The 16,906-nt window shown below is 47.0% G+C and overlaps 1 protein-coding gene and 1 long non-coding RNA gene across 2 annotated transcripts in view; both read left to right on the forward strand.

Moving 5' to 3' along the window:
- The first annotated feature begins 1,157 nt into the window (after nt 1-1,157).
- LOC123484270 lies at nt 1,158-2,124 on the forward strand. The gene is made up of 3 exons (XR_006658468.1): nt 1,158-1,542; nt 1,856-1,974; nt 2,097-2,124. It is a non-coding gene; the product is annotated as an uncharacterized LOC123484270 (long non-coding RNA).
- A 26-nt stretch (nt 2,125-2,150) lies between these two features.
- The window catches only part of rbm26 (RNA binding motif protein 26), a gene marked incomplete at its 5' end in the record, with an annotated part of 55,213 nt that continues 40,457 nt past the window's right edge, over nt 2,151-16,906 (forward strand). Inside the window, 8 exons of the mRNA XM_045214409.1 lie at nt 2,151-2,231; nt 2,555-2,643; nt 4,110-4,327; nt 4,701-4,991; nt 5,250-5,477; nt 5,755-5,868; nt 6,309-6,449; nt 7,249-7,360. Of these exons, the coding sequence (XP_045070344.1) occupies nt 2,151-2,231; nt 2,555-2,643; nt 4,110-4,327; nt 4,701-4,991; nt 5,250-5,477; nt 5,755-5,868; nt 6,309-6,449; nt 7,249-7,360 (1,274 nt within the window). The remainder of the gene's footprint in view (nt 2,232-2,554; nt 2,644-4,109; nt 4,328-4,700; nt 4,992-5,249; nt 5,478-5,754; nt 5,869-6,308; nt 6,450-7,248; nt 7,361-16,906) is intronic.

The following is a 16,906-nucleotide window of genomic DNA, read 5'->3' on the forward strand; positions in this document are numbered from 1 at the left end:
TATCTCAAAAACTCAAATAATAATTTTTGGGTCAAATCACTCGCTCAACGCTAAACCTTGTTTAGATCAATTATTGAATAATGTGGCTATTGAGCAAGTTGAGGACACTAAACTGCTGGGTGTAACCCTAGATAGCAAGCTGTCATGGTCAAAACATATAGACTAAAATGGGAAGAGGTCTGTCCATGATAGGACGTTGCTCTGCCTTCTTGACATCTCAGTCGACCAGACAGGTCCTACAGGCCCTAGTTTTGTCGCCCCTGGACTACTTCCCAGCTGTGTGATCGTGTGCAGCAAAGACGGAGACAGGTAAAAATGCAGTTGGTCCAGAACAAAGCAGCAAGTGTCAGTAACACGCATGTCAGTCTCTCCTGGCTCAAAGTTGAGGAGAGATTGACTGCATCACTATTGGTCTTCGGGAGGTGTTGATGTGTTGAAGTACCGAACTGTCTGTTCAAGCTGTTGGCACATAGTTCCGGACTCATCGGTACAACACAAGACCTGCAACCAGAGTTCTCTTCACAGTCCCCAGGTCCAGAACAGAGGCTGGGAAACACAAAGTATTAAATAGAGCCATGACTACATGGAACTCTCTGCCACCCCAGGAAACTAAGCTTTAACAATAAAACCAGTTTGAAAAACCAATAGAAGAACACCTTACTTAAACCCACAAGGGTTACAGACTGTGAGCACAGCCATTTTTTATTTTGTGATTGTAATATAGTTGCGTACTAGTTATTAGACCTAGATATGTGTGCGTATGTACTGATATGTAGAAGCTGTATTAGCGGCGTTTTAAATGTATGTATTTCGAATCCTTGACTAATAATGTTCTGTACTATGTCCTATGCTATGTACTATGTTTAATGTGGACCCCAGGAAGAGTAGCTGATGCGTTTGTATCGGCAAATCGGGGACCCCTAATAAATACCAAATACAAAGTTACAATGTGACCGTTCTTGTTATTCTCGCGATATCTGTCAGCGAGAGAATACCAAATACCAAGTTACAATGTGACCGTTCTTATTCTCGCGATATCTGTCAGCGAGAGAATACCAAAAATTACAATGTGACCGTTCTTGTTATTCTCGCGATATCTGTCAGCGAGAGTACACGGGTAAATAGTCTCCATTTATTTGCAATGAGGGGAGGGCCTGCACTGCATGAACATTCAAACTAGCTGAGGGAATAGTTTCTCGTCAACAAATTGTCTTCCCCTTGTATTGCTAGAATTTTAAAAAGCAAGAAACACACAAGACAATATAGCTAGCTACAGCAAGTCGTTGGGCCTTTGCGTGGAAGAGAACCGTTATAAACAGCTAGCCAGGCAGGTTTGAGAGAAGGCGCCAGCTAACAGCTAATGTTAGCTTGCTGACTTCTTGTCTTGGACACACTGTATCTTGTCATTTCGGAGCTGAGCCATTTCCGTAGGAGAATTAAACCCTGGCTACTGAGTGGAAGAGAAGTTGACTGGTGTCTGAAGATGATCATAGAAAACCTAGATGCCTTGAAAACGTGGCTTTTCAAAACCCTCGAACCAATGTAAGTAGCTACATAACGTTAGCTAGATGACTAACGTTAGCAACATTAGCTTGCCAGCACCAGATGCAACGACATGACTGAAGACATGGCTAGGCATCGTTGGATGCTAATCTGGCTAGCTAGTTAATGTTTCTATCATTGTGGCTAGATATTTAAAACAAAAATAGGAGTTTATAGTTGAGAAATGGTCTGTTATCTTTGTAATCGATTGGTCTTCTCGGTATGGTAAGAATATATCCTAACTAATTGTGTTATTGTATAGCTAGGGTTGTCTGGCTAACTCTGTATTTGTGCCAACACTTTTCCTCTCTAGTTGTGACGCGGACCCTTCTGCCCTCGCTAACTACGTCGTTGCCTTGGTGAAGAAAGATAAAAGTGAGACGGAGCTCAAAGCCCTGTGCATCGACCAGTTGGATGTATTTCTACAGAAAGGTACTTACTTCAAACAAATGTATAGTCGCGACCTTAATATGCAATGTGTCAGTGTCAGCCCGATACGATACGCTCACACCTCGTCTTCCTCCCCTCGTCTCCTCTCCTGTCTTCTCCGCCAGAGACGCAGACCTTTGTTGATAGACTGTTGAAGCTGTGAATAAAAGCTACCTACCTCAGCGAAGACCATCAGCCAGGCACCGCGGTCAAAGGAGAGGGCGACCAGGACGGACAAGGACGACCAGAGGAAAGATGAGGTGGCCCCGGCTGAGTCATGTCCAAAGGGCACCAACACTTAGAGGGCACTGTTTACTCTGTGTCTGGGGGTGGGGAAACAGACCCGTCTTCTCTTGAACAGTGATGCTACAGGAAACACACCTGCGGTAGAGTCTGAAGTGCCTCCGCATAGCTGGCATTGGAAAGTTACACTCTCAGTCCTAACAGTAGAGATCTACTGTCCAATAGTATTCTTTGTAAACATGAAGTGGGATGTTTTGTAAATGGTAAACAGGATGAGATCAATGCAATTCATCTACTGGTACTTTGAGTATCTCATTCCAACCTTGGGTGTGTTTTCCAGCCAAGTCGTGAGGAGGACCGGGGCAAGAAGTTCTCCAGGAGAGTGAACTACAGTCCCCCGTCCAGCTCCCCGTACAGCCGAGACAGCAGGTGAGTGTCAACATGGTCTCTGTCCCCGTCCCCCGTCCGTCCCCCAGTCCCCCGTCCAGCTCCCGTACAGCAGAGACAGCAGGTAGAGTGTCAACATGGTCCTCTGTCCCCCGGGCCCCGTCCGTCCCCCAGTCCCCGTCCAGCTCCCCGTACAGCAGAGACAGCAGGTGAGTGTCAACATGGTCCTCTGTCCCCCGTCCTCCGTCCCCAGTCCCCGTCCAGCTTTCCCGTACAGCAGAGAGCAGCAGGTGAGTGTCAACATGGTCCTCTGTCCCCCGTCCCCCGGCCCGTGCCCCAGTCCCCGTCCAGCTCCCCGTGAGCAGCAGAGACAGCAGGTGAGTGTCAACATGGTCCCTCTGTCCCCGTCCCCCGCCCGTCCCCCAGTCCCCGTCCAGCTGTACAGCAGAGACAGCAGGTGAGTGTCAACATGGTCCTCTGTCCCCCGTCCCCCGTCGTCCCCCAGTCCCCGTCCAGCTCCCCCGTACAGCAGAGACAGCAGGTGAGTGTCAACATGGTCCTCTGTAGCTCAGCTGGTAGAGCACGGAACGCTAATGCCAGGGTAGTGGGTTCGATCCCGGGACCACCATACGTAAAAATTTATGCGCACATGACTGTAAGTGGCTTTGGATAAAAGTGTCTGCTAAATGGCATATTATTATTATGACAACATCTTAAATAGTTCCTATTAAATTGACCTGGTCAAAATAGTGTACTATATAGGGAATAGGGTGTCATAGGCTCTGGTGTAAAGTAGTACTATATAGGGAATAGGGTGTCATAGGCTCTGGTGGCAAAGTAGTTATGCTTATAGGGAATAGGTGTCATAGGGCTCTGGTGTAAAGTAGTGTACTATATAGGGAATAGGGTGCTATTTGAGTCAGAAGCATAAATAAAAAACCTGGTCAAATGTACCAGTCTACCTGTCTCCTGTCCTCCCTACTGTTCACTGGGTTATTGGCTAAATGACTGTGTTCTCCCTCCCTCTCGCTCTCTCTCTCTCTCTCTCTCTCTCCCTCCTCCCCTCCCCCTCTTGCTCTCTCTCCTCCCCCCTCTCCTCTCTCTCCCCCCCGCTCTCTCTCTCCCCCTCTCGCTCTCTCTCCTCCTCGCTCTCTCTCCCTCTCGCCTCCTCCCCTCTGCTCTCTCTCTCCTCTCCTCTCTCCTCCCTCTCGCTCTCTCTCCCTCTCTCCTCTCCTCCCTCTCGCTCTCTCTCCTCCCTCTCGCTCTCTCTCCTCTCGCTCTCCCTCCTCCCCTCTCGCTCTCCCTCCTCCCCCTCTCCTCTCCCTCCTCCCCTCTCGCTCTCCCTCCTCCTCTCGCTCTCCCTCCCCCCTCTCTCTCTCCTCCTCGCTCTCTCTCCCCTCGCTCTCCTCCCCCTCTCTCTCCTCCCTCTCTCCCTCCTCCCCTCTCTCTCTCTCCCTCCTCCCCCTCTCTCTCTCTCTCCTCCTCTCCCCTTCTCTATCGTTTCTCAGACGAGGGGATGACCGTAAAAGGGACGACCGTACCAGGAAGCGAAACGATTACGACCGCAACCCCCCGAGACGGGACTCGTACCGGGACCGTTACAACCGTAGGCGGGGTCGTAGCTACAGCCGCAGCAGGAGCAGGAGCAAGGACCGGGCCAGGGACCGGGACCGGGACAGAGACAGGAGCAGCAGGAGTCACAGCAGGAGTCACTCCAGGAGCAGAGGTGAGAGGGAGGAGAAGAGAGGGAGGGAGGGAGGAGAAGAGAGGGAGGGAGGAGGGGGAAGAGAGGGAGGAGAAGGGAGGGAGGGAGGAGGGGGAAGAGAGGGAGGAGAAGAGAGACAGAGAGGGAGGGAGACAGGGAGGGAGGGAGACAGACCAACTCTGCTTGTGTTCCAGCACACCTGATTAAAATAATCAAGGTTAAGACGGAAGACCATGATTAGTTGATTATTTGAAAGTCATTATGTCTGGCTGTTAGACTAGTGCTGGGCTGGAACAAAAGCATGCACGCCCAGCCGCTCTACCTCCTGCTCTAGATATCATGACTGTTTACATTGTCCTGCTTCCTGCCACTTCCACTATCCTTCTGATCACAGAGCGGGATGCTGGGAAGTCAAAGTATGAGGCCGACCGAGGAGACCGGGGGAAGGAGGTTGGAGCTGGTGACGGCCTCCTGCCGATCCCCACGGCAACCACCACGTTCCCCGTGCCGACGCTCAGCAGCACCATCACGGTGATCGCCCCTCAAGGTAACCACAGCAACACCTCTGTGACGGACAGCTGGTCGGACTTCCACACGGAACACTCACTAGACCGGCCCCCTCCGCCACCACCCTTCAACCGGGGTCCGCCCCCTCAGCAAAGGAAACGTTGCCGTGACTACGACGGTAAGCAGGAAGGAAGTTCACATGCCTAAAGATGTTTTTTGTTTTTACACCAAGACTGTATTTTAGTGTCCAGTATGACTGAGGACAAGGAGACGGTTTCGAGTGATTGTATTTCTTCTGTTCCGGAGAAGGCCTTCTGTATCTATCTGTGCTTCTCGACAATGGTTTGTTCTGTATGCGTGGAGCCGTGACAGATGGTGTTGTTTCTCTGTGTAGTCTTATCTGTTTACTGTATAGTGTTGATGTGTTGTCTTCCAGAGAAGGGCTTCTGTATGCGTGGGGACATTTGCCCGTTCGACCACGGTATTGATCCAGTGGTGGTGGAGGACGTTAATCTGCCCAACATGTTCCAAGCCCCTCCCCCTGTCCCGGGGGTCGCCCAGCCCCCCCCAAGCTTACCGCCCCCCCCAGGACCTCCCCCTCTCATGACCCCAGCGCCCGTCAACCTCCGCCCCCCTGTGCCCCTGCCAGGCAGCCTGCCGCCAGGTAGGAAATCACTGGATCTATTTATCATAAAACGCCCCTTGGCTTAAGACGCATCGTTTGCATCCCAAATGGCACCCTGTAGAGTGCACTTCTTTTGACCGTAGCCCGTAGGGTGTTTGCCCTCCTATAGAGATCTCCTATAGAGACAATAATTCACTAGAGTGGTTGTTGTCAGACTTGCGTAGTTCTAGAATGTTCTGTCAATGGCAGCCGTCTTGGTCAGGAATAAATCAGAAACCAATCTAGTGTTTTATTTAATTCTGTGCCCCCCCCCCAGGCCCCCCCCTCCAGGCATCAGGGATGGATGCTCCTCCTAACTCCGTTCCCACTATCGTAACCACAGGGATACGATCCTCCATCCCCCAGGTCCCACCGCCTCTCTTCTCACCAGGTAGGTTTGAGATGGAGCTATGTGTGTGTGTGTGTGTGTGTGTGTGTGTGTGTGTGTGTGTGAGTTGACAACCAGAGGGTTTGCTAGTGTCAAATCCTAGGTGCCATCTCCTGCCGTTGTGCCCTTGAGCAAGGCACTTACTCCTCCCTAACCGCTGCATAATGTGCCCTACAGTTATCAACTTCTCCAACATCTGTATCCGTGTGTCTTTTCAGAGGGGAAGGGATAATGTGGAAGTTAAATGTCTTCTCTCTTTTGAGTCAGTGTTGTTGTCTCTCTCTCTCTCTGTCTCTCTCTGTCTCTCTGTCTCTCCCTCCCTCTCTCTCTCTCTCTCTCTCTCTCTCTCTCTCTCTCTCTGTCTCTCTCTCTCTCTCTCTCTCTCTCTCTCTCTTTTCTGTCTCTCTCTCTGTCTCTCTCTGTCTCTCTCTCTCTCCCCCCAGACCAATATGATTCTGACATGTATAACCCTGAAGCTCCCAGCCTCACCACACATCCAGACCTGTGTCGCCACAGGGTCAACGCCCAAAGACCCAACCTCATAGGACTGACTATGGGGGAGGACCTGCCTCACAGAGACCGAGGTACACACCTTCAACACAACTAGTCTAGATGGGGATTTAGAGGGAAGCTGGGACAGGTACACCTTCAACACAACTGGTCTAGATGGGGATTTAGAGGGAAGCTGGGACAGAGGTACACACCTTCAACACAACTAGTCTAGATGGGGATTTAGAGGGAAGCTGAAGCTGGGACAGAGGTACACACCTTCAACACAACTAGTCTAGATGGGGATTTAGAGGGAAGCTGAAGCTGGGACAGAGGTACACACCTTCAACACAACTAGTCTAGATGTGGATTTAGAGGGAAGCTGGGACAGAGGTACACACCTTCAACACAACTAGTCTAGATGGGGATTTAGAGGGAAGCTGGGACAGAGGTACACACCTTCAACACAACTAGTCTAGATGGGGATTTAGAGGGAAGCTGGGACAGAGGTACACACCTTCAACACAACTAGTCTAGATGGGGATTTAGAGGGGAAGCTGGGACCAGGTACACACCTTCAACACAACTAGTCTAGATGTGGATTTAGAGGGAAGCTGGGACAGAGGTACACACCTTCAACACAACTAGTCTAGATGGGGATTTAGAGGGAAGCTGAAGCTGGGACAGAGGTACACACCTTCAACACAACTAGTCTAGATGGGGATTTAGAGGGAAGCTGAAGCTGGGACAGAGGTACACACCTTCAACACAACTAGTCTAGATGGGGATTTAGAGGGAAGCTGGGACAGCGATGGGGAGGGAGGCTCACTAACCCAGACTGGTCTGATCTAATCCATCCAGTCACTTTTTGTTTTTATTTTTATGAATTCCCAGATAAGATGCCCAACAGCAACAGAATGAGGATCGTTCTGGAGTCCGACTCTAGGAAGAGATCAGCTGTCTCAAACGACAGAGGGATGCCCCCCATGAAACCCTGGTCCGACAAGTAAGAACTCACACCCCCTGGTCCGACAAGTAAGAACTCACACCCCCTGGTCCGACAAGTAAGAACTCACACCCCCTGGTCCCGACTAGTAAGAACACACGCCCCCTGGTCCGACTAGTAAGAACTCACACCCCCTGGTCCGACAAGTAAGAACTCACACCCCCTGGTCCGACAAGTAAGAACTCACACCCCTGGTCCCGACTAGTAAGAACACACGCCCCCTGGTCCGACTAGTAAGAACACACACCCCCTGGTCCGACTAGTAAGAACTCACACCCCCTGGTCCGACTAGTAAGAACACACGCCCCCTGGTCCCGACTAGTAAGAACACACGCCCCCTGGTCCGACTAGTAAGAACACACACCCCCTGGTCCGACAAGTAAGGACACACGCCCCTGGTCCGACTAGTAAGAACACACACCCCCTGGTCCGACAAGTAAGGACACACACCCCCTGGTCCGACTAGTAAGAACTCACACCCCCTGGTCCGACAAGTAAGAACACACACCCCCTGGTCCGACTAGTAAGAACTCACACCCCCTGGTCCGACTAGTAAGAACACACACCCCTGGTCCGACAAGTAAGGACACACACCCCTGGTCCGACTAGTAGAACTCACACCCCCTGGTCCGACAAGTAAGAACACACACCCCCTGGTCCGACTAGTAAGACACACACCCCCTGGTCCGACTAGTAAGAACACACACCCCTGGTCCGACAAGTAAGAACACACGCCCCCTGGTCCGACTAGTAAGAACACACGCCCTGGTCCGACTAGTAAGAACTCACACCCCTGGTCCGACTAGTAAGAACACACACCCCCTGGTCCGACTAGTAAGAACACACACCCCCTGGTCCGACAAGTAAGAACACACGCCCCCTGGTCCGACTAGTAAGAACACACGCCCCTGGTCCGACTAGTAAGAACTCACACCCCCTGGTCCGACTAGTAAGAACACACGCCCCCTGGTCCCGACTAGTAAGAACACACACCCCCTGGTCCGACTAGTAAGAACACACGCCCCTGGTCCGACTAGTAAGAACACACCCCCCTGGTCCGACTAGTAAGAACACACACCCTGGTCCGACTAGTAAGAACACACACCCCTGGTCCCGACTAGTAAGAACACACGCCCCTGGTCCCGACTAGTAAGAACACACGCCCCCCTGGTCCGACTAGTAAGAACACACACCCCCTGGTCCGACTAGTAAGAACACACACCCCCTGGTCCGACTAGTAAGAACACACACCCCTGGTCCGACTAGTAAGAACACACACCCCTGGTCCGACTAGTAAGAACACACACCCCCTGGTCCGACTAGTAAGAACACACACCCCCTGGTCCGACTAGTAAGAACACACACCCCCTGGTCCCGACTAGTAAGAACACACGCCCCCTGGTCCGATTAGTAAGAACACACGCCCCCTGGTCCGACTAGTAAGAACTCACACCCCCTGGTCCGACTAGTAAGAACACACACCCCCTGGTCCGACAACTAAGTCTGTTTTTGTTTTCATTTAATTCCATCACCAACTGCCTGAAGCGGGTACAAACTGAACTGAACCCAACCTTGACCTGAAGACATGAGACAGTTGAATGACAGGGTTATAGTCTGAAGACATGAGACAGTTGAATGACAGGGTTATAGTCTGAAGACATGAGACAGCTGAATGACAGGGTTATAGTCTGAAGACATGAGACAGTTGAATGACAGGGTTATAGTCTGAAGACATGAGACAGTAGAATGACAGGGTTATAGTCTGAAGACATGAGACAGTTGAATGACAGGGTTATAGTCTGAAGACATGAGACAGTTGAATGACAGGGTTATAGTCTGAAGACATGAGACAGTTGAATGACAGCGTTATAGTCTGAAGACATGAGACAGTAGAATGACAGGGTTATAGTCTGAAGACATGAGACAGTTGAATGACAGGGTTATAGTCTGAAGACATGAAACAGGGTTATAGTCTGAAGACATGAGACAGTTGAATGACAGGGTTATAGTCTGAAGACATGAGACAGTAGAATGACAGGGTTATAGTCTGAAGACATGAGACAGTTGAATGACAGGGTTATAGTCTGAAGACAAGACATTGAAAGACAGGGTTATAGTCTGAAGACATGAGACAGTAGAATGACAGGGTTATAGTCTGAAGACATGAGACAGTTGAATGACAGGGTTATAGTCTGAAGACATGAGACAGTTGAATGACAGGGTTATAGTCTGAAGACATGAGACAGTTGAATGACAGGGTTATAGTCTGAAGACATGAGACAGTTGAATGACAGGGTTATAGTCTGAAGACATGAGACAGTTGAATGACAGGGTTATAGTCTGAAGACATGAGACAGTTGAATGACAGGGTTATAGTCTGAAGACATGAGACAGTGAATGACAGGGTTATAGTCTGAAGACATGAGACAGCTGAATGACAGGGTTATAGTCTGAAGACATGAGACAGTAGAATGACAGGGTTATAGTCTGAAGACATGAGACAGTTGAATGACAGGGTTATAGTCTGAAGACATGAGACAGTTGAATGACAGGGTTATAGTCTGAAGACATGAGACAGTTGAATGACAGGGTTATAGTCTGAAGACATGAGACAGTAGAATGACAGGGGTTATAGTCTGAAGACATGAGACAGTTGAATGACAGGGTTATAGTCTGAAGACATGAGACAGTTGAATGACAGGGTTATAGTCTGAAGACATGAGACAGTTGAATGACAGGGTTATAGTCTGAAGACATGAGACAGTAGAATGACAGGGTTATAGTCTGAAGACATGAGACAGTTGAATGACAGGGTTATAGTCTGAAGACATGAGACAGTTGAATGACAGGGTTATAGTCGAAGACATGAGACAGCTGAATGACAGGGTTATAGTCTGAAGACATGAGACAGCTGAATGACAGGGTTATAGTCTGAAGACATGAGACAGCTGAATGACAGGGTTATAGTCTGAAGACATGAGACAGTTGAATGACAGGGTTATAGTCTGAAGACATGAGACAGCTGAATGACAGGGTTATAGTCTGAAGACAGAGACAGTTGAATGACAGGGTTATAGTCTGAAGACATGAGACAGTTGGAATGACAGGGTTATAGTCTGAAGACATGAGACAGTTGAATGACAGGGTTATAGTCTGAAGACATGAGACAGCTGAATGACAGGGTTATAGTCTGAAGACATGAGACAGTTGAATGACAGGGTTATAGTCTGAAGACATGAGACAGCAGAATGACAGGGTTATGGTCTGAAGACATGAGACAGTTGAATGACAGGGTTATAGTCTGAAGACATGAGACAGCTGAATGACAGGGTTATAGTCTGAAGACATGAGACAGTTGAATGACAGGGTTATAGTCGAAGACATGAGACAGTTGAATGACAGGGTTATGGTCTGAAGACATGAGACAGTTGAATGACAGGGTTAGGGTCTGAAGACATGAGACAGTTGAATGACAGGGTTAGTGGTCTGAAGACATGAGACAGTTGAATGACAGGGTTATAGTCTGAAGACATGAGACAGTTGAATGACAGGGTTATAGTCTGAAGACATGAGACAGTTGAATGACAGGGTTATAGTCTGAAGACATGAGACAGTTGAATGACAGGGTTATAGTCTGAAGACATGAGACAGTTGAATGACAGGGTTATAGTCTGAAGACATGAGACAGTTGAATGACAGGGTTATAGTCTCGAAGACATGAGACAGTTGAATGACAGGGTTATAGTCTGAAGACATGAGACAGTTGAATGACAGGGTTATAGTCTGAAGACATGAGACAGTTGAATGACAGGGTTATAGTCTGAAGACATGAGACAGTTGAATGACAGGGTTAGGGTCTGAAGACATGAGACAGTTGAATGACAGGGTTATGGTCTGAAGACATGAGACAGTTGAATGACAGGGTTATGGTCTGAAGACATGAGACAGTTGAATGACAGGGTTATGGTCTGAAGACAAGACAGTTGAATGACAGGGTTATGGTCTGAAGACATGAGACAGTTGAATGACAGGGTTATAGTCTGAAGACATGAGACAGTTGAATGACAGGGTTATGGTCTGAAGACATAGACAGTTGAATGACAGGGTTAGGTCTAGAAGACAGTGACAGGGCGGGTTATAGTCTGAAGACATGAGACAGTTGAATGACAGGGTTATAGTCTGAAGACATGAGACAGTTGAATGACAGGGTTATGGTCTGAAGACATGAGACAGTTGAATGACAGGGTTATAGTCCTGAAGACAGAGACAGTTGAATGACAGGGTTATAGTCTGAAGACATGAGACAGTTGAACTGACAGGGTTATGGTCTGAAGACATGAGACAGTTGAATGACAGGGTTATAGTCTGAAGACATGAGACAGTAGAATGACAGGGTTATAGTCTGAAGACATGAGACAGTTGAATGACAGGGTTATAGTCTGAAGACATGAGACAGTTGAATGACAGGGTTATAGTCTGAAGACATGAGACAGTCAGAATGACAGGGTTATGGTCTGAAGACATGAGACAGTTGAATGACAGGGTTATAGTATGAAGACATGAGACAGTTGAATGACAGGGTTAGGATCTGAAGACATGAGACAGTAGAATGACAGGGTTATAGTCTGAAGACATGAGACAGTTGAATGACAGGGTTATGGTCTGAAGACATGAGACAGTTGAATGACAGGGTTATGGGGTCTGAAGACATGAGACAGCTGAATGACAGGGTTATAGTCTGAAGACATGAGACAGTTGAATGACAGGGTTATAGTCTGAAGACATGAGACAGTTGAATGACAGGGTTATAGTCTGAAGACATGAGACAGTAGAATGACAGGGTTATAGTCTGAAGACATGAGACAGTTGAATGACAGGGTTATAGTCTGAAGACATGAGGACAGTTGAATGACAGGGTTATGGTCTGAAGACATGAGACAGTTGAATGACAGGGTTATAGTCTGAAGACATGAGACAGTTGAGACAGGGTTATAGTCTGAAGACATGAGACAGTTGAATGACAGGGTTATAGTCTGAAGACAGAGACAGTTGAGGCGGGTTATGGTCTGAAGACATGAGACAGTTGAATGACAGGGTTATAGTCTGAAGACATGAGACAGTTGAATGACAGGGTTATAGTCTGAAGACCATGAGACAGTTGAATGACAGGGTTATAGTCTGAAGACATGAGACAGTTGAATGACAGGGTTATAGTCTGAAGACATGAGACAGTTGAATGACATGGTTATAGTCTGAAGACATGAGAACAGTTGAATGACAGGGTTATAGTCTGAAGACATGAGACAGTTGAATGACAGGGTTATAGTCTGAAGACATGAGACAGTTGAATGACAGGGTTATAGTCTGAAGACATGAGACAGTTGAATGACAGGGTTATAGTCTGAAGACATGAGACAGTTGAAGACAGGGTTATAGTCTGAAGACATGAGACAGCAGAATGACAGAGGTTATAGTCTGAAGACATGAGACAGCAGAATGACAGGGTTATAGTCTGAAGACATGAGACAGAGAATGACAGGGTTATAGTCTGAAGACATGAGACAGTTGAATGACAGGGTTATAGTCTGAAGACATGAGACAGTTGAATGACAGGGTTATAGTCTGAAGACATGAGACAGTTGAATGACAGGGTTATGGTCTGAAGACATGAGACAGTTGAATGACAGGGTTATAGTCTGAAGACAGGGAGACAGTTGAATGACAGGGTTATAGTCTGAAGACATGAGACAGTTGAATGACAGGGTTATAGTCTGAAGACATGAGACAGCTGAATGACAGGGTTATAGTCTGAAGACATGAGACAGTTGAATGACAGGGTTATAGTCTGAAGACATGAGACAGCAGAATGACAGGGTTATAGTCTGAAGACATGAGACAGTTGAATGACATGGTTATAGTCTGAAGACATGAAACAGTTGAATGACAGGGTTAGGGTCTGAAGACATGAGACAGTTGAATGACAGGTTTATAGTCTGAAGACATGAGACAGTTGAATGACAGGGTTATAGTCTGAAGACATGAGACAGTTGAATGACAGGGTTATAGTCTGAAGACATGAGACAGTTGAATGACAGGGTTGTAGTCTGAAGACATGAGACAGTTGAATGACAGGGTTATAGTCTGAAGACATGAGACAGTTGAATGACAGGGTTATGGTCTGAAGACATGAGACAGTTGAATGACAGGGTTAGGGTCTGAAGACATGAGACAGTTAAATGACAGGGTTATAGTCTGAAGACATGAGACAGCAGAATGACAGGGTTATAGTCTGAAGACATGAGACAGTTGAATGACAGGGTTATAGTCTGAAGACATGAGACAGTTGAATGACAGGGTTATAGTCTGAAGACAGGGAGACAGCAGAATGACAGGGTTATGGTCTAAAGACATGAGACAGTAGAATGACAGGGGTTATAGTCTGAAGACATGAGACAGCAGAATGACAGGGTTATAGTCTGAAGACATGAGACAGTAGAATGACAGGGTTATGGTCTGAAGACATGAGACAGTAGAATGACAGGGTTATAGTCTGAAGACATGAGACAGCAGAATGACAGGGTTATAGTCTGAAGACATGAGACAGTAGAATGACAGGGTTATAGTCTGAAGACATGAGACAGTAGAATGACAGGGTTATGGTCTGAAGACATGAGACAGTTGAATGACAGGGTTATAGTCTGAAGACATGAGACAGTTGAATGACAGGGTTATAGTCTGAAGACATGAGACAGTTGAATGACAGGGTTATAGTCTGAAGACATGAGACAGCAGAATGACAGGGTTATAGTCTGAAGACATGAGAGACAGTTGAATGACAGGGTTATAGTCTGAAGACAGAGACAGTTGAATGACAGGGTTATAGTCTGAAGACATGAGACAGCAGAATGACAGGGTTATAGTCTGAAGACATGAGACAGCAGAATGACAGGGTTATAGTCTGAAGACATGAGACAGTTGAATGACAGGGTTATAGTCTGAAGACAGGAGACAGTTGAATGACAGGGTTATAGTCTGAAGACATGAGACAGTTGAATGACAGGGTTATGGTCTGAAGACATGAGACAGTTGAATGACAGGGTTATAGTCTGAAGACAGGAGACAGTTGAATGACAGGGTTATAGTCTGAAGACATGAGACAGTTGAATGACAGGGTTATAGTCTGAAGACATGAGACAGCAGAATGACAGGGTTATAGTCTGAAGACATGAGACAGCAGAATGACAGGGTTATAGTCTGAAGACATGAGACAGCAGAATGACAGGGTTATAGTCTGAAGACATGAGACAGTTGAATGACAGGGTTAGGGTCTGAAGACATGAGACAGTTGAATGACAGGGGTTATAGTCTGAAGACATGAGACAGTTGAATGACAGGGTTATAGTCTGAAGACATGAGACAGTTGAATGACAGGGTTATGGTCTGAAGACATGAGACAGTTGAATGACAGGGTTAGGGGTCTGAAGACATGAGACAGCAGAATGGCAGGGTTAGGGGTCTGAAGACATGAGACAGTTGAATGACAGGGTTATGGTCTGAAGACATGAGACAGTTGAATGACAGGGTTAGGGTCTGAAGACATGAGACAGTTAAATGACAGGGTTATAGTCTGAAGACATGAGACAGCAGAATGACAGGGTTATAGTCTGAAGACATGAGACAGTTGAATGACAGGGTTATAGTCTGAAGACATGAGACAGTAGAATGACAGGGTTATAGTCTGAAGTCATGAGACAGTTGAATGACAGGGTTATAGTCTGAAGACATGAGACAGCAGAATGACAGGGTTATGGTCTGAAGACATGAGACAGTTGAATGACAGGGTTATAGTCTGAAGACATGAGACAGCAGAATGACAGGGTTATAGTCTGAAGACATGAGACAGTTGAATGACAGGGTTATAGTCTGAAGACATGAGACAGCAGAGAATGACAGGGTTAGGGTCTGGAAGACATGAGACAGTTGAATGACAGGGTTATAGTCTGAAGACATGAGACAGTTGAATGACAGGGTTATAGTCTGAAGACATGAGACAGTTGAATGACAGGGTTAGAGTCTGAAGACATGAGACAGTTGAATGACAGGGTTATGGTCTGAAGACATGAGACAGTTGAATGACAGGGTTATGGTCTGAAGACATGAGACAGTTGAATGACAGAGGTTAGGGTCTGAAGACATGAGACAGTTAGAATGACAGGGTTATAGTCTGAAGACATGAGACAGCTGAATGACAGGGTTATGGTCTGAAGACATGAGACAGTTGAATGACAGGGGTTATGGTCTGAAGACATGAGACAGTAGAATGACAGGGTTAGGGTCTGAAGACATGAGACAGTTGAATGACAGGGTTATAGTCTGAAGACATGAGACAGCAGAATGACAGGGTTATAGTCTGAAGACATGAGACAGTTGAATGACAGGGTTATAGTCTGAAGACATGAGACAGTAGAATGACAGGGTTAGGGTCTGAAGACATGAGACAGTTGAATGACAGGGTTATAGTCTGAAGACATGAGACAGCAGAATGACAGGGTTATAGTCTGAAGACATGAGACAGTTGAATGACATGGTTATAGTCTGAAGACATGAGACAGTAGAATGACAGGGTTAGAGTCTGAAGACATGAGACAGTTGAATGACAGGGTTATAGTCTGAAGACATGAGACAGTAGAATGACAGGGTTATAGTCTGAAGACATGAGACAGTTGAATGACAGGGTTATAGTCTGAAGACATGAGACAGTTGAATGACAGGGTTAGGGTCTGAAGACATGAGACAGTTGAATGACAGGGTTATAGTCTGAAGACATGAGACAGTTGAATGACAGGGTTAGGGTCTGAAGACATGAGACAGTTGAATGACAGGGTTATAGTCTGAAGACATGAGACAGTTGAATGACAGGGTTATGGTCTGAAGACATGAGACAGTTGAATGACAGGGTTATAGTCTGAAGACATGAGACAGTTGAATGACAGGGTTATGGTCTGAAGACATGAGACAGTTGAATGACAGGGTTAGGGTCTAAAGACATGAGACAGTTAAATGACAGGGTTATAGTCTGAAGACATGAGACAGTTAGAATGACAGGGTTATAGTCTGAAGACATGAGACAGTTGAATGACAGGGTTATGGTCTGAAGACATGAGACAGTTGAATGACAGGGTTAGGGTCTGAAGACATGAGACAGTTAAATGACAGGGTTATAGTCTGAAGACATGAGACAGCAGAATGACAGGGTTATAGTCTGAAGACATGAGACAGTTGAATGACAGGGTTATAGTCTGAAGACATGAGACAGTAGAATGACAGGGTTATAGTCTGAAGACATGAGACAGCAGAATGACAGGGTTATAGTCTGAAGACATGAGACAGTTGAATGACAGGGTTATAGTCTGAAGACATGAGACAGTTGAATGACAGGGTTATGGTCTGAAGACATGAGACAGTTGAATGACAGGGTTATAGTCTGAAGACATGAGACAGTTGAATGACAGGGTTATAGTCTGAAGACATGAGACAGTTGAATGA

This window comes from Coregonus clupeaformis, unplaced genomic scaffold (genome assembly GCF_020615455.1).
Source record: "Coregonus clupeaformis isolate EN_2021a unplaced genomic scaffold, ASM2061545v1 scaf0251, whole genome shotgun sequence".
In the NCBI taxonomy this organism is placed as follows: Eukaryota; Metazoa; Chordata; class Actinopteri; order Salmoniformes; family Salmonidae; genus Coregonus; species Coregonus clupeaformis.